The sequence below is a fragment of the Neolamprologus multifasciatus genome, chromosome 15, assembly GCF_963576455.1.
Source record: "Neolamprologus multifasciatus chromosome 15, fNeoMul1.2, whole genome shotgun sequence".
NCBI classification, from domain to species: domain Eukaryota; kingdom Metazoa; phylum Chordata; class Actinopteri; order Cichliformes; family Cichlidae; genus Neolamprologus; species Neolamprologus multifasciatus.
In genome coordinates this window covers 9,526-34,599 of record NC_140453.1, presented here as the reverse complement: position 1 = coordinate 34,599, position 25,074 = coordinate 9,526, and the positions used below count along the sequence as shown (strand labels likewise).

General features: G+C 38.4%; 1 protein-coding gene and 1 pseudogene across 4 annotated transcripts; both read right to left on the bottom strand.

Moving 5' to 3' along the window:
• Positions 1-54: 54 nt before the first annotated feature.
• On the bottom strand, positions 55-24,825 carry adgrf3b (adhesion G protein-coupled receptor F3b). 4 transcript variants are annotated; one of them, XM_085133418.1, is made up of 19 exons: positions 24,309-24,825; positions 23,766-23,838; positions 21,642-21,704; positions 21,366-21,378; positions 20,738-20,872; positions 16,463-16,615; positions 13,756-13,814; positions 13,582-13,640; positions 12,827-12,969; positions 8,035-8,265; positions 7,287-7,523; positions 6,967-7,104; positions 6,387-6,586; positions 5,325-5,510; positions 3,335-4,648; positions 2,518-2,559; positions 2,352-2,381; positions 2,197-2,266; positions 55-1,343 (listed from the first exon to the last, which is right to left on the bottom strand). In XM_085133418.1, the coding sequence occupies exons 3-18, from the start codon at positions 21,699-21,701 to the stop codon at positions 2,201-2,203; spliced, it is 3,066 nt and encodes a 1,021-aa protein (XP_084989544.1). In that variant the 5' UTR covers positions 21,702-21,704; positions 23,766-23,838; positions 24,309-24,825; the 3' UTR covers positions 55-1,343; positions 2,197-2,200. The 4 variants fall into 4 exon arrangements, with proteins under 4 accessions (XP_084989544.1, XP_084989542.1, XP_084989543.1 ...); XM_085133416.1 differs by having other exon boundaries at positions 58-1,343; positions 2,193-2,266; positions 23,762-23,838; XM_085133415.1 differs by having other exon boundaries at positions 59-1,343; positions 2,193-2,266; positions 24,309-24,824.
• Positions 16,622-20,730, bottom strand: LOC146501205 (uncharacterized; annotated as a pseudogene).
• Positions 24,826-25,074: the final 249 nt, after the last annotated feature.

The window sequence follows — 25,074 nt, the reverse complement described above, 5'->3', positions numbered from 1 at the left end:
CCACTCCACTCAAAGGTGATGTCCCAACATAACATTATAAAAACAATGATTTGTCTATTTGTATGTGACAGTGATTTTTTTAAAGGAAAATGTAAGGTTGGAATTCAATTTCACAACAAAAAAAGAATGTTATTTATTTTTATTTGAACAGATTTCAGATACATACAGTGGCCACACAGGGATAGTATACAGGTTATAGTTCACGCCAAACATAAATTTAAATATACAGTAATTCATCTTAAATACAACCATTAAACAAGTCCGGACTTGTTAAAGCATTTACTTTGTTCTATGCACAGTGAGCACTTGCACTCTTGGTCTACTTAATATCCAAAATCCAGTTAAGTCGAAGATGTACACAGTTAGTTATCTTTAATTTTACTTGGAATGGAAGAAAACAAATGATTTTTGCATCTACAAAGATAACTGACAAAATCTACCAACCTTAGCTAATAATAATAGCAAGAAGAATAGCTAGAAGTACTATGTGTCATGTACAAATATCATCGGAACCGTAGCGCTAATCATTGACAACAATGCTCTATTTAAAGGTATAGTATGCTACATTTTTTGGTTATTGCTAGCAAACACAATTTTCAAACTCACTACCAGATTCACTTCAGCCAAAGACAGTATAAAAGATGTTCAGTGTAACCCGCTGGTTCCTGAAATCTCATTTGAAGCTTCAAGATAATTCTTTTGAGTGGCATTTTGGTGTTTTGAAACCTGATGTGAAGAGTGAAGGGTAGAACTGACCATGAAACTTGTGCTGATGTAGATATCGTGGGAAATTCTCTTTTCTGGCAAGAAGAATGACCTAGATTTCCAAGATGACTGGAAATGAGTCACTGAAACCCTAACCCTCGCCATTCAGGCTGTCATTTATGTCAAGGACGTCATTTAGTAACGACTGCAAACAAAAGTATAAGACAAGCCTCACTTTTACATCTGGCAGGTACATCCATGTTTTACACTATCTGTCAATGCAGCTGAAGTGCATTCTTCGTCCTGTTTGCTGTTATTGTCCTGTATATGTGTTACAGTCAAGAAATGTCAGTTACATGGCAAAATAAGAATAAATAAGAAAGGCAGGGTCTCTGGAGATCAAGACACTGTCATGCACTTCTAATTGGTCATAAATAATAACTAGACAGGGGTTCTATTGCTTTTTAGGAAAACTACAAATAACTATAGATAATGATATGATTATAAACAACATTTAGTTAAATCTCCTTAAACAACCCACTGTAAATGTCAATGAACTACATACTAACTTAATGCTAACTGTATTCTCCTGTAGAGGGGTAGTTGGACAGGCGAGTTGTTAGTTCAGGATTCACAGTCTGAAAAGCAAAAAAATTAAACTTTTAAGACTCAACTTTAATTCACAAAAGATCATTTCTGCTTCCATGTGGTGAAAAAGTAATTAATGCTGACCATATGGGTACTATAACTGTTTGACACGAGAGCCTCGTGAAAAACAGCACAACATTCAAATTGTGATCACAAAACCAGCAGAAAACAAGTATTCATATTGTTTCAACAGGTTCAGTGTGACCATGGTTTAATAACTCATTTTATTCAGTTTGGGTTACCCAGAAATCAAAATGTCAATTTCCGCTGCTTAAAAAAAACCCCAAAACCTTGAGAAATGTGTCTTTTCCACACTGTAGATAAAGCAAATAAACAGGGTTCATAACTTTGGCAATCCATGAAATGCTTATCATCCAACATAATCAAGGCAAAATTAAAATTTCTTTCTTGGCTAAATTGTTTCAATTATTTGTAATTACTTTATCCCTTAGCTGCACATAGTTTTTAATGCAACTGTGTAAATTAGCATGGTAGCTCAGTAAACTGCAATGGTAAACATGACATCTGCTAAACACCAACGTTATCATTTTAAGCATGTTAGTATGTTGATATTACACAACCTATTCCACCTGAGTACAAGTGCAACCCTGCTACTCAGCCGTGTTATAGATTACTTTGTAAACACAAAACAACTTGTATTTGTGTGGTGGTTTACAGCAGCCATCAACAGTTAATAGATATAACCCTGAAAATGCAAGTTTAGTTACTGAAGGATCTCTCATCACTCAGGATTGATCAGTTCAGTGGGCTACCAAGTTTCAAGATAGAAATTTGGCATTATTAAAGGAATATTGTAAAGGACAATAGATAGAACTGACCTACATCTTCAGTGGTCTTTTGTGTACGTAGTTGAAGTGAATTTCTTTGTGCTGTCATTTCCTTTTGATTTTCCCTGAGGGAAGAGACCAGAAGTATTATCAACCATGTTTCTATCACTTTATCAGGCAATTCTGTATGTATCTCATTGTTGTGCTTACAGTTATGAGCTTGAACAGTTCCTCTCTGACCTGATAGTAACAATGTAGACAAATTGTTTAATACATTAGGTACATGGCAAATACTAAACACTTTCTTCTAACCATCAGTTTCTTTTAATAAATATATCTAGAGTGATATCTGTTCCACTAAAATGATTAAACCTACCTTCTGCTCTGCAAAACACCCTGTGATCAAAATAAAAAAACCCTGGAAGAGAGAAAAAATACGTAACATGTCTAAAAATACACAATGGTTTTCCTTTTGAATCAGGTTTGCCGTTTTTATCAGCAGAGACAAGAGTTTAAGGGAATTATATGCCAATGGGAAAGTTAGATCTGTGCATATTGCCATTGAATGACATTTTCTGATCATCATCAGAAACTTGTATATTGATAATTAACTCAACTTTAATACATGGCTTTATTTTTACTCTTAAACAATGAAATAAGAATGTTTTAAAATATGTTACTTCTACAACTGATCAACAATGAAAAGCAAAAAAATATAACTTTTAAAGAAAAAGAATTATAAAAAAAGACAATTATAATTTATAAAATATAATAGAGTGAAATGGAGATTTGTCCATTGTTGATTTTCTTTTTCATATTTGTGAATGTTTTAGATCATAGGCGTCAAACTCTGGCCCGCGGGCCAAATTTGCCACACCAAATTACTATTAGAGCTGGCCTACTGGTATTATACAGCTAATATATATATTGTTTAGTATTAAGCTTTGCTAGTTCCATATTCAGTTTTTCAGCAAAACGTGTTTGAGTCCATAAGAAAAGATTCGTTCTTATATCTAGAGGAATAAATATATTTCAATAAATATTAACGTTAGCCCACGACTTTGTTCCAGTTTTAAATTTTGTCCCACTGTGTATTTGAGTTTGACACCCCTGTTTTAGATCATCAAATACATTTTTTGAAACAATTATTACCTAAATTTGCTTGGTATGTGCTAACTGTGCATTCAAATTACCTGGAAGGTATTAAGGATGGTGAAAATGTAGGTGATAACGTTATGGTGCGGGCTATCAAACATGATGAGTTGAATGAAGCCAACGATCCATGTCACTCCAAAGACAGGTGTTAGAACAATCACCACTTTGAGGATGCCTTTTGCCGTTTCCTTGTCATCAGCCTTGCTGCTGTCAGGGACTGAGGTCTTCATCAGTGTAACGATGACAACAACCATGGAAAAGAGATTTGCCAAAACAATGGTTCCCACAGGCAGGAGAAAAGCATGCATGGAGCCAACCAAGAGTTTTTCGTAAACTAGCCAGCATGTTTCGCTGTTGTAGTAGTTCTGGTTGGTGTATTTGCAGTACACATAGCTGGATCCCACCATTACGATTGGGCAAACATAGCCTAAAATGCTGGAGAGGAACATAAAAACTCTTTTCCTCAGTGGGCTGAAGACAAAGATGAGCTGGTGGACAAGCATGATGCTCAGGCACAGCATCCAGCAGAACATAGCCAAGAAAAACAGGTGTTTGCATATGGTCAGTACTAGACACCAGCTGTCAGTTAGAGTCTTGGGATTGCTAGAAGCCAAGAAACTGCAATTTGCGAGCAAGAGGAATGTGGCAATGTTCACTATAGCTGTGTGCCGAAAATGAGAAAGGTTAGTCTTGACCACAGCTGACCACACCAGAGATTCAATGATGAGAAAGATCACCAAGGAGCAAATGGACACACCAAGGCCAATATTTGAAATAAGTTCAAGGATAGGATCTTTTTTTCCTCCATCACCCTTGGACATTAGGACAGAGAATGCAGTTAGGTGGTTGCACTCACATATTGTGTGGTTTTCATCAGAAAAGCTGATATTGCATCCTTCATCTGACCATGTATTCCTTCCGGTGTTCCAGAAGACACAGTGAGGTTGAGTGGGGTTGGTTTTCCCACTGGGGAAGTCCAGTCTAATTCGTATAGTTGAATCACTATTATTGTCCAGTGTGGCTGATAATATGAGGTCGGTACGTTCAGGTTCTGTGCCATTAAAGCTGTTATTTAATTTACTCATTAGATTTTTCACAGCTACAGTTTTCAGTATTCCATTGGTCTTGTTCATATTCACACCAATGTCAAACACAGACACATTACAGTCATTGCTTCGACAGAATGTAAGGTCTAGATTTGTACTGTTGATTCCGTTGCTCTGGTTGACGTTAATGTTCTTCACTAGACCTTCCACAGAATCTAGGTAGACTGATGACATTTTATAACGAATTGTGTCATTTACCCCACTCCAGGTGCCATTCAACATATTGCTTGCTGCACTAACAAAATCCTGAAAGACAGTAAAATAGAAAATAAACTTAAAAAAACAGTGACTTTTCACACTTTCTCAGTTAATGCTAGGACCCCTATTCAGGCGTAATCTGCTTGGGTGTACAGTCAAGGATCTTTAAGTACTGCATGGTCTGTTGTTGAAATTTAAAGTGGAAGAGAAACTACATGTATAAAAGGGTCATTTCCACTACAGAGCCCTGTTCTGGTTAGTTGTTGCTAATAGACTTACATCATTTATGTTAGCTAATTAATAACAGAACAAGTAACATGTTTAGAAAGAGTTATATGTTGCTGTATTGACAGTTAGCTGCATCACAGAGTCGTGAAGGACATTATATTAGCAATTCTTTTGTTATTCTATTTTTCTTAAAGATCTTACTGTAGATTAAAGAAACATATTTAAACTGATGAAACTGATAATCTGCCATATTAATCCATATTATACTGTTGGTGGACATTTTTCCTGCAGAATAGGTACTTGTACATTTTTTTTGACTTATTTCTATTGTGTTGTATTATTGGTATTATTCCCCTAACTATCTTGACATGACATGAGTAGTAGAATGTAGAAAGAGTATATGTTGAGGATTATTTGAATTTCTACTTCTAAAATGAAGTCTGAACTTTTATATTCAGAATTATGTATGTATAACAGAAAAGGTAGATGTGCTTACAGGAAAGATACCCTCTCCCAAATCACTTGTGTTTGATGCGCTGGCCATCATATTTAGAACACCGATGGAGGCGCTAACGTCAGCAATACTTTCACCGGATCCAGAACTTAATGTAGAGCTGTTCTTTAGCCCTTCAAATATATTCTTGGCCACCTCCGGGGTGGCCCCTAGTCCCTTCAGGAAGCCCTAGATAAAGGAATTAGTGTGTAAAGAAAAGAAAAATCCTATAATTCTATTTTATAGATCACAACAGTAAGCACAACAGACATTTTATTTTAAAGTCTTGATATACTTTTACATTTGGATTTATATGGGTTACATGCAAAACATTACACAAAGCAGTAGTTTTACATATGCAATATGCTACGCTGTGTAATTGAAATCGCTCCAGATTTGACCAAACCCCTTCTAAATGGTATGATCTATATAGCTTAGTTTTGGAGTTTATTAAATTTTACTTATAATGTTGGGTGAAAATGGTAACAAATGGCAACAAAAACCTCTTTGTGATTAGTTGCCAGCAGATATCTGTAGTTTACATGAAAAATGCCAACTTGTCTGTCAAACACTCACCATTTTATTCTCTTAGTCGTAGTGACAGTATGATGCAAACAGTAAACTGAAGACTGAGTTGAAATGTATTGGTTGCATTAGTAAGGAATACTTTATCAGTTTCTGGTTTGTGTAAGTGTATTTGGAGCCAAGTTAGCATCTATTCTGTAAACCACTGGTTATTGTGGGAACCTGCTGGTGACTAAAGCAATTCACTCTAGCTTCCATCAGCAAACTTCCAGTTACTACTTAATACTGGAACACACTTTTTCTGTAGCAACTAGTGGTCACCATGGTGGTCACTGACCAGTCTCTAGGCCTGTGTGACTGAGACCTAGCCTCAGCAGAGAGCTGAGAGTATGAACTTTAAAGTCAAGGTGAACTAAGATGAAAATTTACAAACCTTTATCACTGCAGTTTCAGAAACTAAAAATACTGAAACACATACACAAATGCAAACGAGAGCAAACAAAAACGTATTATTGTAATGACAAATAAAGACACACTCACTTCAGCTGCATTTGAAACTTTGTTCAATTGTTCACTGACGCAGCTTGAGAACACTGCCTGCCAGTCTGGGCCGTTACAAGATCGGGACTTATAGCCAACCTTGCCTGCTGGGCATGTTCGAATAATCACTGTGTCTCCAGCTGGGGTTTTTGGCCATGTATTTTCATCCAGTAGCTCCTCTTTACAAAATGGCTTCCCAGCTTAATTAAAAAAAAAAAAACATTAGGAAAAAGAAAATAATATTATTAATTATATTTATATCATTAGCTGGTGCAGCATAGGCCTTTGCAAACATATGCAATTCCAAAGCCTGAGAATATGTCATTATACTACACGTGAAATTTACAATAAACAGATTAAAGTAGACCCATTATACATTTCAGGCATATATTGCTGAATATTGAGTAGCCAGTCAGTTGAAAGTTGGCTTAAAAGAAAGGTGGTATTATTGGAACTGTTTTTCAGACAGGATTGTCCCAGCCCCTGGCATAATAGTAGAATAAAAATCTGGAGCTGGAATGAGCATAATAAGGCCCCTTTCAACGTATTTAAAATAATAGACAATTTAAAGAATCCTTACCATAGATAACTGGGATGTTCAATTGTGCACTTTTAATTTGACCGATTACATTCTTAAAATTGATATTAACATATGTTTCAGTTGTTTCTTTGCAGGAGATGGCAGGATTGAATGTGTAGTTGACGTAACTGCTTGAAGCTGTAACAGAAGATGACATTTTTTTAAGTGAATAAAGATTTTGTGCAGTAAGCTTTACACATATTTTGCATTACTGATTAATGTGAGTGTTTTTAATGACATAAATAAAAAACAAAACAAAAAAAACCCCTATGTATTAGTTTCTGTTAGAATACTGAAAATTCAAGGAAAAAAAATCTTACTTGTCTTTTTTACATCAGGAGACACATTACCTCTGTAGCCCCACGAAATGTTATAGGTTGCATTGCTTGCTGGGATTATGGCACTGACGGTAATGCTTACACTTTCCTGATTATATGGACAGTCCACAGTAAGAGGCATGCTACTCAGGGTAATTGTATCAGGTAGGAGGGCCACACTCAGATTAGCCCTGCCTATGTGCCTGATTGACCCAATGGTAAATCCACACTCATATGTGCCTGCAGGGAACATAAGACAGTTACAATTAAAATGGAGGGTTGGACCTTTACACATTAATTGACATTTCAGTTAACAACACATGCAGGAAATGACAGGAGCTGAGCCACCAGTTGCCATATTACTGACCATAGTGGAAACAGCGCTGAGAGTATAAACAATATATGTCAAAAATATTGCAATGCAAGTTTTAAAAAAATCTGATTCCTATTTGTTATGAAAAGGTTCAGAGCAGAGCTGATCAAACAGTTTAAATCCATTGCGCCATTGTGCTACCCACACAAAGGATCAAACCAGTTTTTTTAACCTGTCCCCTCATCCCTGTTGAAAATCAATAAAATATTGATCGCAAAAAAGAAAAAAAATATTCAAACCTGTTCAGAGGAAGTGCTTCACAGGATTAATTCATTATGCTATCTTGTTAGTGTGAGTTTATAACTAAGTGTATTTTGTATACTGATTTCATATCAGAGATGTTTTATCTTTGATCAAGCAAAAAGTGTAAACACTTGCCTTCCCAAGTGCCTGTCACCTTGTTGAGGGTAACACCAATACAAGATTGGAAGGTATTTGTGCTACAGGTCGTATTCAGCTGGACCACACTGCCGTTGTTGAGCTCAAAGCGCTGATTGCTTGTGGTTATATTCCAGCCTGCCCTGTCTGTGGCCTCCTCAAGTTTGCATGCAAGTTTTGGCGTGGACTGATAGCAAACTTGAGTCCCTGGGGCCTCTACAATGACCATTCCTGTGTTAAGATAATACATGGAAATATAAATTATAAAAATGCTAAAAAGGTCACTTTAAACTTATCCAACTTTAAATTTAGCCAACAACATTGTTTTGGAACATTTATGAACATTTATTTTATTCATACTGAATGGTTAGAATAGATAATATCACAGTTCTGGGTCATTTCGACCCAGCATTTTTTGTTTTTTTATATTCTGGTGTTTATCTGTATTATGATTTATGTTCCGATTCTTGGCTGTGGCTCAGGTGGTAGAGCAGATCAGCTACTGATTGGAATGTTTGTGGTTCGAGTCTTGGCTTCCCCAGTCTGCATGCCAAATATCCTTAGGCAAGTTACTAACCCCAAGTTGCTCTCCGATGCATTCATCAGAGTGTGAATGTTGGTTAAATTGCACTTGATCTTAGAAGTGATTGTATGAATGGTGTGAATGAGGCATGTTGTATGCAGCGCTTTAAGTACTCAATAGCCCTAATTTCACCCAGCTGTGTCTCCCACCTGTTTTTCATTCCCTGATTACTATGCCGTTTATTTAAACCCTGTATTTGCCTTTGTCGTGTTGTACCCTCTAAATGCTGTGTGTTTGTCATGTTCCAGTTCCTTTGTTCTGAGTTGAATTTTGTTTTGCTTTTGTGACTTTTATTTTATGAGGAGGTTTTTCCAGCAATAAAAGCTGTGTTTTGAGTTCCAGTCCCATCGTTGAGTGTCCTGCATTTTGGGTCCTTTTTTTCCTTCCTGCCTGCACACCGAACTTGAACATTATATAGACAATAAAGAGTGTGCAGTTGGAATACCTCTAGATCTCAAAATGCTTTTGACACAATATATTATTAAACAAACTGGAAAAGTGTGGTATTAGATAGTTTGTGCTGAATTGGGTGATGAGACAGCAATTTGTGGATATAAATGAATACAAATCAACCTGCATGGATATACAATCTGGAGTTCCTCAAGCTCCGGTGCTAGGCCCAAAACATATGAAAATATACATATGACATATGAGTCTCAAAAATACTAAAATGTTTCAGACTCATGCTACGTGTTCTCACTTTTGTGCACTTGTGGAAATATATTTTTTTCAGTGAGAGTTTACAGCAGCTTTGGTGAATGGTAAATGGCCTGTATTTGTAAAGCGCTTTACTAGTCCCTAAGGACCCCAAAGCACTTTACACATTCAGTCATCCACCCATTCACACAAACATTCACACACTGTTAATTAAAAAAGAAGTGAGTAAATTTGGCTTGATATGAAAACTTTATGTAGCCCTGGCTATATAAATAGGTCATTTATTTAAATAGTTCATTTATATTGATAGTTAAATGCAAATGTTTACTGTGTTCAATAATGTGTATACAAATGCCTGTAAGGTATGTGATGTGTGTCAGTTAAATGCACAGCCTTTTTATTTGTATTTTGAGGTTTATGTCATTATTTTTGAAATGTTATTGATATGTACTACAGCTCCAGTGAACCCTGAAGTAGTCTCAGGTAGAGGGGTGGAAGTAAGTGGGGAGTGCACTCTGCAGGAAGCGAGAGAGACGAGAGCTGAACAACAGTGTCGAGTGTCAGTCTTAGCTAATTATAGGCCAATCTCCAACCTTCCTTTCATATCAAAAATCCTTGAAAGAGTAGTTGTCAAACAGCTAACAGATCATCTGCAGAGGAATGGTTTATTTGAAGAGTTTCAGTCAGGTTTCAGAGTTCATCACAGCACAGAAACAGCTTTATTGAAGGTTACAAATGATCTTCTTATGGCCTCTGACAGTGGACTCATCTCTGTGCTTGTCCTTCTTGACCTTAGTGCAGCATTCGATACTGTTGACCATAATATTCTATTAGAGCGATTAGAACATGCTGTAGGTATTACAGGTATTGCACTGCAGTGGTTTGTATCATATCTATCTAATAGACTCCAATTTGTGCATGTAAATGGAGAGTCCTCTTCACACACTGAGGTTAATTATGGAGTTCCACAGGGTTCGGTGCTAGGACCAATTCTGTTTACATTATACATGCTTCCCCTAGGCAGCATCATTAGAAGACATAGCATACATTTTCACTGCTATGCAGATGACACCCAGCTCTATCTGTCCATGAAGCCAGATAACACACACCAATTAGTTAAACTGCAGGAATGTCTTAAAGACATAAAGACTTGGATGGCCACTAACTTTCTGCTTCTTAACTCAGATAAAACTGAGGTCATTGTACTCGGCGCTGAAAAGCTTAGAAATATGGTATCTAACCAGATTCTTACTCTGGATGGCATTACCTTGGCCTCCAGTAACACTGTGAGGAACCTTGGAGTCATTTTTGACCAGGATATGTCCTTCAACGCACATATTAAACAAATATGTAAGACTGCGTTCTTCCATTTGCGCAACATCTCTAAAATTAGAAATATCCTGTCTCAGAGTGACGCTGAAAAACTAGTTCATGCATTTATTACTTCCAGGCTGGACTACTGCAATTCATTATTATCAGGATGTCCAAAAAACTCACTGAAAAGCCTTCAGTTAATCCAAAATGCTGCAGCAAGAGTACTGACAGGGACTAGAAGGAGAGAGCATATTTCTCCTGTTTTGGCTTCCCTTCATTGGCTTCCTGTTAAATCCAGAATTGAATTCAAAATCCTGCTCCTCACATACAAGGTCTTAAATAATCAGGCCCCATCTTATCTTAATGACCTTGTAGTACCATATCACCCTATTAGAGCACTTCGCTCCCGCTCTGCAGGCCTACTTGTTGTTCCTAGAGTATTTAAAAGTAGAATGGGAGGGAGAGCCTTCAGTTTTCAGGCCCCTCTTCTGTGGAACCAGCTTCCAGTTTGGATTCAGGAGACAGACACTATCTCTACTTTTAAGATTAGGCTTAAAACCTTCCTTTTTGCTAAAGCATATAGTTAGGGCTGGACCAGGTGACCCTGAATCCTCCCTTAGTTATGCTGCAATAGATGTAGGCTGCCGGGGGATTCCCATGATGCATTGAGTTTTTCCTTTCCAGTCACCTTTCTCACTCACTATGTATTAACAGACCTCTCTGTATTGAATCGTATCTGTTATTAATCTCTGTCTCTCTTCCACAGCATGTCTTTATCCTGTCTTCCTTCTCTCACCCCAACCGGTCGCAGCAGATGGCCGCCCCTCCCTGAGCCTGGTTCTGCCGGAGGTTTCTTCCTGTTAAAAGGGAGTTTTTCCTTCCCACTGTCGCCAAAGTGCTTGCTCATAGGGGGTCATATGATTGTTGGGCTTTTCTCTGTATCTATGAAGCGCCTTGAGGCGACATTTGTTGTGATTTGGCGCTATATAAATAAAATTGAATTGAATTGAATTGAATTGAGTGAACGCAGAGTTCATAGAAGGGCGACAAATGTATTTTCGGGTTGACGGATATTTAACTGTAGTGGAAAACTGTTGTACTCTACTGTGAGTAGGAGGAGACGGACGTCTTGCTGGTGTGTCAGAGAGGTCCCTTCTGCTGGTGTGCTGAAGTTATGTGTTCACATGGTAGCACGTGGAGACGGCGACTGTGAGTGCTGCTGCCGCGGCCTGCTGGTAGCCTTGACCCAGTTTCCTCCGCTATCCCTTTGAACTGCCTGGAGGTGTGAGTACTGTTGTTTGCACGTGCTTTTTATTTTTTATTTTACTGCTTGGCAACAAGTGAAGCGACCATATTGTTTTAGGTCCCAAAGCACCCGAGCCACGACTCAGGTTTGCTAGCAGAAAGACTGTAGCACTTCAGGTGTGTGTGTCGGTGAGAGTGCGCGTGGGCCCACAATATTATTTGATTATTTTGTTTCTGTTCAGGTAGATGGCTTACCATTGTTTAACAAACTTTATTAATTTTACTTATTTTCCTTTGTGTTGTTGTTAACCAATTATTCACTAAAGTGGAGTTAACTTTATAATTGACCTGCTTGTGTGTGGTTTATTTCCATATAGTGTAGTTTTATTGCATATTTTATGCCATAAGCATTAAAAAGGGAGTATCAGTAGGAAAGTAACAACAGGAACCCAGGGCCCCTCTCAATAGAACGTGGGATGGGTGTTACATTTAACTTTGCATTAAATGTAAGCAAAACAAAGATCATGTGCTTTGGAAAATGAAAACTAACTCATTAAGCATTGTTGCTTAATGTATGGATAGATAGTTGTATGGATAGAAAAGAAAAGTTGTATGGATAGAAAAGACACTTGGGGTGTGAACAAAAACAGCTGGACGGCTCATTTTAGACATAAAAGCAAAAGAGCAAAGACTGTTGCATTGTTGGGAACACAAGTCTCATTCTGAACCATACTGCTTACTTATTTTGTCATACTTGAATTAGTGTGTGGAAATATGGGGTAACATATACAAAAACACAATACCCATAATGCACATTCCAAAAAAAAAAAGAAAGAGGTATGATACTTAATATAACTCCATATCTGGAGCACACAAACACTATATTTTTATAGACAAACAAATGTCATAAATCTCTGGTACAGAGAAATATATAGATTAGAAGATCAAGTTGTACAGGAATTGAAAGAATAGTAAAAATAATTTTTTACTGACCTAAAGTTTCCACAAATATAGTAGCTGTAAGCTGACTTGTAAGATTGTTGACTATGTCTTGAAGTTTATAAGTCAGCACTCTGACACTGACAGCTACCTGAAAGTCAGTGAGGGTCAGCAGTGATGGGGATGTGGGGTTGTTTCTGTAGAGAATGATGGAAAAATGACTTATTATTGACATTAAAAAAAAACATTACAGTACAAACAGTAAGTTTTATTTACTGTGCATATCTAATAAATTTTGTCAGTCTCCAAAGGTGTCTAAAACTGACTTATATTACATATTGCAATGTCTCCAAAAAGTATTTGGACAGTCTCTTTGGAATCCTAAGATTGATCTTTTTCGCAATCACTTTTGTGCACCATGAAATGCAGAAAAGAAAATTAATGAATGCAGTTTTCAAGTGCTGTCCCCTCTATTGCCAGGGAACAGCTATTGACACTAGTCATCAGGTATGCACAGAGTTACTGAAATGATGAGAGTTTTACATAGAATTCTTTGGAATGGTTTCAGGATCTCCCATCTACCAATCAGCTTTGAAGCTCAGGTCTCTGAAACAGCCCTGAAGACATTAGCTAACTCAGGTAGAATCATTTACAAAAAACTCACCTATAATAACTAACAGTTTAGTTGGTGACTATAAGTGGTGTCCCAATAATAAGTGATGTTGTTTTAAAAAAATAACATTGATAAAAAACAAACACAAAATCAAAAAGGTAACTTATATAACATATTTCTTTGTAAAATACAGTACCTTGAACCAGTAACGTTCACATACTGAAAAGCATTCAGTTTTTGAAATTGGTTTTCAAGCTAAGAAAAGAAAAAGCATGACATCGTTGATATTTTTGTACTATGTAACAATAGAAAACATATTAATATTTATACTTTATTTATAGAATAGTACAAACGTGAGGATGAGACGTACCATTGTGGTCTTGGCTGGATCCCATGCTGCTGCAGTCTGTACTGATCCAATGATGAAAACTGTTCATTGTAAATATTACAGTTAGTTATTACTTTAGGTTTTATTTTGGTTGTCAAAGACAAGCATGCATATCAGCATGGGGACTGCTTTGAATGCACAGACTGGGATATGTTTAGAGAAGCTGCTACATACTCAGACACAGTGGACCTGGAGGAGTACACAACTTCAGTGACCAGCTACATCAGCAAATGCATTGAGGATGTCACTGTCTCCAAAACCGTGATCTGCAAACCATAAACCCTGGTTCTCTGCAAAGCCACGCAACCTGATGAAAATCAGAGACTCTGCCTTTAAGTCCAAAAATAGAGGAGCTTACACTACAGCCAGAGCAGATGTATCACGGGCCATCAAAGACGCAAAGCGGCAGTATGCAGATAAGATCAACACACATTTCACAAGTACAAAGGACACTCGGCGAATGTGGCAGGGCATCCAAACAATCATGGGCTACAAGCCAACACCTCCAGCATGCAGCAGGGATCCCTCTCTGCCAGACCAACTAAATGACTTCTTTGCATGTTTTGAGGCAGAGAACAAAGAGCCAGCAAGGAAGATGCCCCCTCCCCCAATGACCAAGTACTCTGTCTGTCCACAGCAGATTTCAGGATGACACTTCGCAGAGTAAACCCGCGAAAGGCTGCAGGACCTGACAACATACCTGGCCGGGTGCTTCGGGACAAGCTCGCAGGCATCCTCATGGACATCCTTAAAAACATCACTGAGAACACATGACTGTACTGCACAGTACAGCTCAAACCACATCATCAAGTTTGCATATGACACAACAGTGGTGGGTCTTGTCACCAACACTGATGAGTCTGAATACAGAGAAGAGGTACAACACCTGGTGGACTGGTGTCAGAATAACAACCTGTCTCTCATTAGTCTTCTGAACATTTAGATGGTTGTTAACTTCAGGAAGACCTCAATGGCCCACACCCCACTGCACATCAACGGATCTGCTGTTGAGATGGTCAACAGTGTGAAGTTCCTCGGTGTGCACATATCAGCTGACCTCTCCTGGAACCTGAACACCACCACCATCATGAAGAAAGCCCAACAACGTCTTCACTTTCTTAGGAAACTGAAGAAGGCCAGTCTCCCTCCTCCTATCCTCACATCATTTTACTTTTACTACATCACTATCTGGTATGGGAAATGCACCCTCGCTGAAAAGAAGTCTCAGCAGCAAATAGTCAGGAGTGCAGAGAGCATCACTGGAAGCCCTCTCACATCCATCTCCCAACTCTATGACAGACACATCATTCGACGTGCGAACAGCATAGTGAAGGACACTTTCCACTCCTCACATGCACTGTTCTCCCTCCTTCCATCTGGTAGACGGTTTTGCAGCATTAAAACTGTAATGACCAGACACTGCAAGAGCTTCTTCCCCCAAGCAGTCATAGCCCTCAACTCACTACCACAAAAGGACTGATATAAACATACACCTCTACAAACACCTTACAATAATCATCAAAAGACTCAAAAACAACAAAAACTACCACAAATCCACTACAAACTGGTCCTGGGAACAATATTCTCATTTGCACACTCAGTCACATAGTTCTGAACACACACCTGAATTCTTTAGGTGAAATCTTTACATTTTGCATTTCGCACACGTCTTTGTCATGTCTCATCAATAATATCCTGACAATAGCTTGAAACTGGTATTCAATACCTACTGCACATTCCACTTTGTATTCTCTCAGTCCTGTCTTTGTTTATCTTTGTTTATCGTACAGGTAATATTGTATAGTTACCATTATAGTATTGTATAGAATTATATAGTTACCATTATAGTATTGTATAGAATTGTATAGTTAGTAATTAGTACCTTTTTATCCCTTAATTTTAACCAAAACTTAGCATGTTATTTATTTATAATTCCTAGTTTTGTATCTCTTGGATACATATTCTTTATATATTTATAAATGCACCATGGGGGGCTTAGGGTGGAACAGCATTTCAGTACACTGTATACTGTGAATACTACTGTATTGACAATAAAGCTCTTGAATCTTGAAAAAGTAGAAGAGTGAAAAGCAAAGGATAAACATAGCTGTATTCAACAGATTTGTACACTACACTTATTATAGTTTATATTAATTTAGTTTCAACTGGAATCCAAGTACATTTTCTCATTTTAATTTAGGTGTAATTGTTCAAAATGTTCAAGTTGTTACATTACTTTCAGTGTATGCTTTGTTTTTGATTAATTTAATAATAATAATAATAATAATGGATTGGATTTATATAGCGCTTTTCAAGGCACCCAAAGCGCTTTACAATGCCACTATTGATTCACTCTCGCATTCACACACTGGTGGAGGCAAGCTACGGTTGTAGCCACAGCTGCCCTGGGGCAGACTGACAGAATCGAGGTTTGACTATTGTTATATTTTTTATTCAAATAAATAATATTGTTTACTTGCAAAAAAAGTACTTCTATTTTTAAGTACTTTTAATGTTTTCAACACTAATTTTAATGCAAATAGTTTAATTTTGCATTAGTTCTCTATAATAACACTGGTATACACTAAAACTTATTCCATATCATTAATCAACAGAATAGGAAAATAAATAAATAAATAAATAAACAAAAAACAAACAAAAAAAGAGTTACACATTTCAGGAGATCTACCTTTAACTTTAGGAGAACAGAGGGGTGTGATGTAGGATACATTTTGTTTGCAAGTAGCATCCCTGCAGCAGCTGTAGTTGTAGCACACTTCATTGCTCCAATGATAATTTGTAGAGCAGTTGCAGTTCGTGTCAGTTCCAACAATGAGGCACTCTAGAAATAAAAGAAAACATTCTTAATTCTCTGAGGTTTTTTTTTAGTTTTTTATATTTGAGGGTTAGGGCCACTCTGGATCATCAGAACTGTATGGGAAAATTTGACTGACACCTGCTTTCCTTCACAGTACAACAGTAGACAACATGTAATGTAAAAATATCTTGTCATGGTCCGTGGTCCTGTGTCTAAGGTGTGTGTGTGTGTGTGTGTGTGTGTGTGTGTGTGTTGGATGCCCTGGTGGCCACATCCCCGGGCTGGGCCATTACCGGCACACCTGCTTTCCATCCGGGGTGATTACCTAAAGGACTATTTAACCCCGCGCTGACGGATGCTCCACGCCAGTCCGTTAATAACCTCTCTGTAGAAACTAGCCTCCCGTGGAAGCATTGTACAGATGTCTTATTTGAACAGCGTTAGCTCTGCCTTCGTGTGTCTAGATTTCGATCCGGCGTCCTGCATCTGCCACCTGCCTGTCCTCCTGCTCGCTTGGACTACCCGGTGCATCACCTGGCCTCATCACCGACTCCACAGATTCCCTTTCCACGGACTTACACACTCCCCTCCCGAGTCCCACAGTCCCCACTCTGATCGTAAGCAAGCTACTCAAACCCTGTCTTGTAGTGTTTCCCTGTTTTCCCGGCTCTCAAGTAATTTTCTCCCCTTTCTGTTGCAGCCTCCCCACGGTCCCGATCTCGGCTTCCCCGCGTCATTTTACATCCCCGAGTTTTTCAGCTCCACGCTTTCTTCTCTGGTTATCCCGGGTCACCTTTTGTTAACATAGTAAAGTGTGTTTTCCTGCTCGCATACGAGTCTGCTTTTTGATCCTTTGGTGCATGCGTGCCTCGGCGCATGACAATCTAGCTCTAAAATATACACTGAACAAAAATATAAAAACAACACTATTGTTTTTGCTCCCATTTTTCACGAGCTGAACTCAAACATCTGAAAATTTTTCTACATACACAAAAGACCCATGACTCTCAAATATTATTCTCAAATCTTTATAAATCTGTGTTAGTGAGCACTTTTCCTTTACAAAGATAATCCATTCCACCTCACAGGTGTGGCATATCAAACGGCTGATTAGACAGCATGGATATTGCACAGGTGTACCTTAGACTGGCCACAATAAAAGGCCACCCTGAAATGTGCAGTTTAATCAAACAGCACAATGCCACAGATGCCGCAACCTTTGAGGAAGCGTGCAATTGGCATGCTAACTGCAGGAATGTCTACCAGACTTGTTGCCCGTGAAATTAATGTTCATTTCCCTACCATATGCCGTCTCCAAAGACGTTTCAGAGAATTTGGCAGTACATCCAACTGGCCTCACAACTGCAGACCATGTGTAACCACACCAGGCCAGGACCTTCACATCCAGCATGTTCACCTCCAGGATCGCCTGAGACCAGCCACCCGGACAGTTGCAGCAACAATCGGTTTGCATAACCAAAGAATTTCTGCACAAACTGTCAGAAACCATCTCAGGGAAGCTTATCTGCATGTTTTTCATGCTCATTGGGGTTTGAACCTCACTGCAGTTTGTCATCGTAACTGAGTTGAGTGGACAAACACTCAAATTCAATGGTATCTGGCACGTTGGAGAGGTGTTTTGTTCACAGATGAGTCCTGGTTTTTACTGTTTAGGGCAGATGGCAGACAGCGTGTGTGGGTGAGCGGTTTGCTGATGTCAACATTGTGGATCAGGTGGCCCGTGGTGGTGGTGGGGTTCTGGCATGGGCAGGCGTATGTTATGGACAATGAACACAGGTGCATTTTATTGATGGCATTTTGAATGCACAGAGGTACCGTGACGAGATCCTGAGGCCTTTTGTTGTGCCACTCATCCACGACCATCACCTCATGTTGCAGCATGATAACGCATGGCCCCATATTGCAAGGATTTATACACAATTGCTGGAAGCTGAAAACATTCCAGTTCTTGCATGAACTGGGATGCAAGAACTGCCCCCCCCCCATAAAGCAAAACTGTGCACATTTCAGAGTGGCCTGTTATTGTGGGCAGTCTAAGGCACACCTGTACATTATTCATGCTGTCTAATCAGCCCCTTGATATGCCACACCTGTGAGGTGGGATGGATTATCTTTGTAAAGGAAAAGTGCTCACTAACACAGATTTATAAAGATTTGAGAATAATATTTGAGACTCATGGGTCTTTTGTATATGTCGAATAAATTTCAGATGTTTTCCGTTCGGCTCATGAAAAATGGGAGCAAAAACAAGTGTTGCGTTTATATTTTTGTTCAGTGTATTTATTCATCAATATAAACTAGTAATCTCACATGAGTTTAGTAGAGCTGACAAATGAGCACTTCCTGACAAAACCTGAAACAGTGCACATTGGTAATATTCTTCTTTTATTAAAACAGAGTCCAGTCCAATAGTTTTGACTCTTGTAAGAAAAACATCAGTTATAGACAAATTGCAGTTAATATTACTGCAGCTCTGTTATGTTGAAGATAATGTTTAAGTAATCACAGCTTGATGATCCTTTTTTTAAAAGGTTAGATTACACAATTTTATTTACTTATTTATCATTATTATATATTTATTTACAACAGAGGATGCAATAAAAACAGCTCTTCACACAACCCTCACACACCTGGACATTAGTAACTCCTATGTTGGAATGCTATTGGTGGACTTCAGCTCTGCCTTCAATACAGTTCAACCCCACAAACTGGTTAAAAAACTAAGCAACCCATGACTCAGCAGCTCACTGTGCAGCTGGATATTGGACTTTATGAGCAACAGACCCCAGAACATCGGAATGGGAGAGTACACCTCCTCCACCCTCATTCTGAATGTAGGTGTCCCACAGGGGTGTGTCCTCAGTCCCCTCTTGTACTCACTCTTCACCCAGACTGTTCATCAATCCACACCAGTAACACCATTATAAAATTTGCTGACACCACCATCATAGGACTGATCGACAACAACGATGATTCAGCCTACAAAGAGTAGGTTCAGCATCTGAAGCAATGGTGTGACGACAACAACCTGCATCTGAACAAAGCCAAGACCAAGGAGATGGTAATCGACTTCAGAAGAACAAAGCGATCGGGGCACTCTACCCTCTACATTGATGGGGAGGAGGTAGAAAGGGTAGAAAGCTTTAAGTTCCTCGGAGTCCACATCTCGGCCGACCTTACCTGGTCCATAAACATTTCCCACCAGGCAGGAAAAGCACAACAAAGGCTGTACTTCCTCAGGCAACTACGTCAGGCCCTATTAACCCAGAGACTGCTAGTTAAATTCTACTGCTCCACCATCGAGAGCCTTCTGACCTACTGCTGCACACTCTGGTTCAACTGCTGCACCGCAGAGGACAAGAAGAAACTGCAGCGGGTGGTGAGGGCAGCAGGCAATCGGCACTTCACTAACCCCCCTCAGAGACATTTATACTGGCAGACTTCAGTAGAAAGCAAGCATCGTCATCAAAGACCCCATGCATCCTGGACACTCACTTTTCCCCCCTTCCCTCTGGTAAACGCTACAGGTCCATCAGGTCGAAGACAAACAGACTCAACAGAAGTTTTACCCACATGCTGTCCAACATGCCCTACCTCCACCCTGATTGGAGGATAACTGCACTGCCAACACTCATGGACATTACACCTTATTTATAAACCGTATTTCTATTTATACTTCGATGCAACCAACATCCCTACCTCTTTAAACTGTATTTATTATAACCTTATTTATTATAGTTGCAACAGCACCCCCCACTCGATGTGCAATATCACTGATCACACTGCACCTCTCAATGCACCTGCTCCTCAGATGGCATATATATATGTGTGTGTGTGTGTGTATGCATGCATACATGTGTATAGATATATGTATGTCTGTGCGTGTATTGGTGTATCCGTATATTTGCAGGTGTATGTATAACTTGTACATATCTTTCTTGTGTAAATGTAAATTTGTCTGTTATTGTGTAAATACTTACGCTATTGTGTACTTCACATACATGGAGAAATGCCAAACAGCCTTTCATTATTCTTGTAACAGTGACAATAAAAGCTATTCTATTCTACTTCAAAAAAAAAATTACAACTTATCAACAAATTCAAGAAAGTGTTCCAGAAACATACCTGCTACCAGTTCAGTGTTTATGATTTGTACTGTTTGTTTGGTCAGTGAGAGGTCTGCTGAATTGATAGCTGACAGGACAGTTTGGGCATCCAGTGTGACATTACTCTCCACCATTATCTCAGCGCTGTAGATATCTTAAATAGGAATAAGATTTGATATATGTTATTATTTTGTGTGATTAGCAACTTATTTGAAAAGAGGTATTTGAGAAATAGAATAAATGTAAAAATTATATTAACTACATGATGAATTATTGTGTTCAATTTAGGAATTCAGATTTGTTGGGATAGTAAAAGGTAGATTTTGGTTCTCATCATTACTTGTGAAATACCTAAGGCTTACTAATAAAATAAACTAAAACACATTATTAAATAAACTTAGCTTAATCAATGTGATCACCTTCAACTCCTGTCCATTTTGGACTTAAAGATTTGCACTAGCAGGAAATGGCTTGAGCACTGTGTATTTGTGTATGAAAACCCTCTTTGACTAAATCCAGACGTAGTGACAGTTGCACTGGAATTAATCTGCTAGAACTTTTTTAAACCCGCGGTGACCAGGACTTTTAATCCTGCTGCCTATTTGAAGACATTTTAAACATATTAACTTTTTACCTTACTGGCTTACCTTGTGCAAGGACCTGCAATGGCAAAACCAGAAAGATTACAAAATTACACATTTTGAAAAACTAACAATTCAGTGTTAAGACAAATTAAAGTACACAAATCATATATGGATATACTGTGGAGTTGAGATTTGGAATAAAACAGGTTGAATTTTCTACATTAAACTAGTATATAACACACAGTAGTAAAATATAATTAACATTTAACTTGAACCTTGATTGGTAAACTGTACTCCTATACAAAAAAGTACCCCATTAGACTGAAGAGGGTTCTCTACCTGGTAGTAGATGTACACAGCTCCGGTCAGGAAAATGAAAACCTTGGAATACATTTTCATCACCTGGGGAAAAAAAACACACGAGTTATGACAAGCTGAGAAGAGAGACACTCAATGAAGAACATACATAAAGTACACAATTTATCCAAGGTACAGCACATGGATGCATAAAGAAATACTGGTCCTATCTGTAAGGACATTAACACTCTCACAACTATTATTGTGATTTGCTATTATAAATAAAATGGAACTCAATTGAAAGTGTCAAAACAAAGTGTCGGAAAGTATAATCACTAAGCTAGAACTGTTACAATACGGCTGTGTGCAGGCAAGAGTAGGACCCAAATGCAAACTTGCAGAGACAAAAAGTAAATTCAAAAAACAGCTTTATTGCTGGCGTTGAGTGGAACACGAAAAACAATACAAAACTAAACTGGGAAAACTAAAGCACAAGGAGCCACAGAGAAAAATCACACAGCTATGAGGGAGGACGCAACACTGACAAAGAGAAACATGGGCCTTAAATACACTGAGCGATAACGAGGGGGAATGAGCCACAGGAGGAGAGCACAGCTGGGAGTAATTAGGCAGGACGAGACAAGGGAAGCAAAACTAGAAACATTAACATAGGACAAACTGTGAAAGTAAAACAGGAAACACACTGACGGAACTCAAGACATGTAAACTTAACAGACTGGGGAGACAGAACTTAGGGACCTGAAACATGGAACAGAAAGGCACAGTAGACACAACATGAACATAACGCCACAGGGGAAGAGTAAAACAAAATGCAGGAACACAGGACCTCTTTCAAAATAAAATGGGAAACATAATGAAACGCAAACATGACAACATAAGAAACACAGACATGAAGCACATGAAGGACAAGTGAGACTTAACAGGGGTTGGCAGCCCGTTCTCACTCCCGAGGCGTAACATGCCGACGTTTTGTCACGTCCCGCGGCGTTCCTGAGGAACGCAAAAGGAGAACTTTGCCGTTGTTATGGTACGCGGCGGGTTATGGCTGAAATCCAGTGCAATGATGCTCCCACGGTAATAGACGTTCCAGCCCTGTATTCCAGCCCTAAACCTAACCTTATCCCTAGCCCTAACGCTAAGCTTTTTCCTGATGTTAACCAGGACTTTAATGATGTTAAATAGCGTGTTTCTAAGCGATTTGAAGAAAAAGAGCGAACATGTGTAGATTGAGTCCATACGGTTCTCATATTTCCTCATTTTTCCGAGGTCGTCATTTAGGAATGTGGTGGGTAGCCGAAAACGTAATATGTTGACGATTTGTCACCTAGCGTAAAATGTTACGCTTTGGGAGTGAGAACATGTTGGGGTTGGATACACAAGGGAAATCTAATAAACAAATGAACTTAGATAACCTAATGAACAAAATAAACTCAAACTTAAAACGCTGGGTCAAAAGACCCAGGATCATGACAAGAACTCTGTTTTCTGAAGCCAGTAAAAGCACCGGATTCAAAAGTGTGCAAAGGTAGAGGTTTTAAAACCAAAATACTGAGCTGAAATGCAGTATAAGACTGCATCACCTGTTTCTATTCCTACATGCGCTTATTGAAATCTCACCATAAAGTTTTATTGTCTTTTATTAACTATGTCAGCACTGGGTCTCCCATATATTTAACTATGAGTCTTAAACTATCTTAAACTATTTTTGTCCTTAGCTTCCATAACACTCTTATCAGCTGCTATCTGCTTTCCCTTCCAAAGTACAGGAAGCTTGTATTTAGCTAGGAAAAACCTGTTTGCATCATTTTGCATGTTGGCTATGAATACAAACAACAAGTTGGTGGTTTTTCTTTTAACAGTGCACTGTTCATTCCTGTCCACACCAACGGTAGGATAGCACCACTGTGTACACAAAGCCTGGTGATGCGGTATAGCTTATGCCCACATTATTTTCTTGTTGAGTCAAAGACACGGCCGGTGTGTTGGGATCAACAATCGTAATGTATCATAAATATTGATAATTTAAAAACAATTTTTTTTAAAAATCCAGAAACAGAAATGTATGCACCAAACCATGTTATAAACTAAAAAAAAACCTAAACTAATCAGTGAAATTAATAGATATAAAACAACTTGTTCACCTACTATGATTCTACTCAACTTGATGAAATCACAAAGTATTTTCAGTTCTGTTATTTGGCTTGCGGAAGGGAAGATCCTGTTAACAAAACAGATGTTAAAGGGTTTCTTATCATAGGAATAGCATATTGCGATACTGAATGGTAATGTATCTCATGACAGCCATAGCATGCTGGGGGCTTCTATAGCAGAAACATAAAGAGATTCACATTTAAAGGTTTAACTATTACAGGATTTATGACTTTTTAGATTATGTTAAACTATGATTATTTAACATCTTAAAAACCACAAAGGTCAGGGATAGTGTTTTGGTAATATGCTTTTTTTTAAACTGATATATCCAGATGGAGACATTGACAACATAAAACCTGAAAGGCTACAATATACAAAACTTAATTTGAAATGTCAGAAACTTTTAACTCTAATAATTTAATACAAGAGGCAGACTTGTGTGTAGTTCAGTCAGGTGGTAGTGAGAGCTCACCTCTGTTATATTTTCCTTAAAAAGATACAACAATCTAAAGAAATACACAAATAAAACATTCTTACCTTTGCTGCACTCTACACAAAAATGATTGTTAACCCATTAACTTTGCTTCAATTAACAAACAACACTCCATGTCTATCAGACACCGATCAGATTTCCAGTCAAAGTGAGTGAGCAAATTGCTTATGAACACTAAGTTACACTGAACAGAGGGTGTGTGTTAAGGGTAGTGCGTATGCGTTTGGTTGGGAGGGGATGTGTTACGGGACACATTCCCTCACAGATAGTGCTGTTCTGGCTTTGGTTTTGAAAGACCATTTGCATTGATGGCATCTCTCCATATGTGTCGAGCCTTTTGACTTTCCATGAATATTTGTCTAACAAATCGAGCATTCTCCTTCAGGAGGTCAGAGCGCAACTGCCTGCCTCATAAAAAAGTTCAGTGTGTGTGTGTGTGTGTTGTGTGACAGGGATGATTCTAGTGTATATAATATAAAATAAGGATGGTTCTTAAATTGAACAAAATAATAAATGCTGTAGTGAGAAATGTCTTTTTTCAGCTATCTAGAGTTAAGCCTTTGATCTCTTGCCTTTGGCAAGTGTGTTGATTCAAGCCACCACTTTCATGCTGCTCCCCATTTGCTGCAGGGACACAGAAACATTACAGTGGTTTCCTGTATGGAGTACCATAATGTGAAAACAATATGTTAGAATATTACACAGTAGCACAGTCCTTTGGGTTGTAAGAGACATAATTCAGTTTTGCAGGATGGTTAATTTTTGTCACCAATATCCATCCATATACTCATCCATCCATTCTTCACTTAT

Coding starts and splice junctions, on each gene's coding strand:
- adgrf3b (XM_085133418.1), bottom strand. CDS start 21,701: ATGAAAATGTATTCCAAGGTTTTCATTTTCCTGACCGGAGCTGTGTAC. Junction 16,616..20,737: donor AAACACTGAACTGGTAGCAG/GTATGTTTCTGG, acceptor TTTTATTTCTAG/AGTGCCTCATTGTTGGAACT. Junction 13,815..16,462: donor CTGTTCTCCTAAAGTTAAAG/GTAGATCTCCTG, acceptor TACAATGAACAG/TTTTCATCATTGGATCAGTA.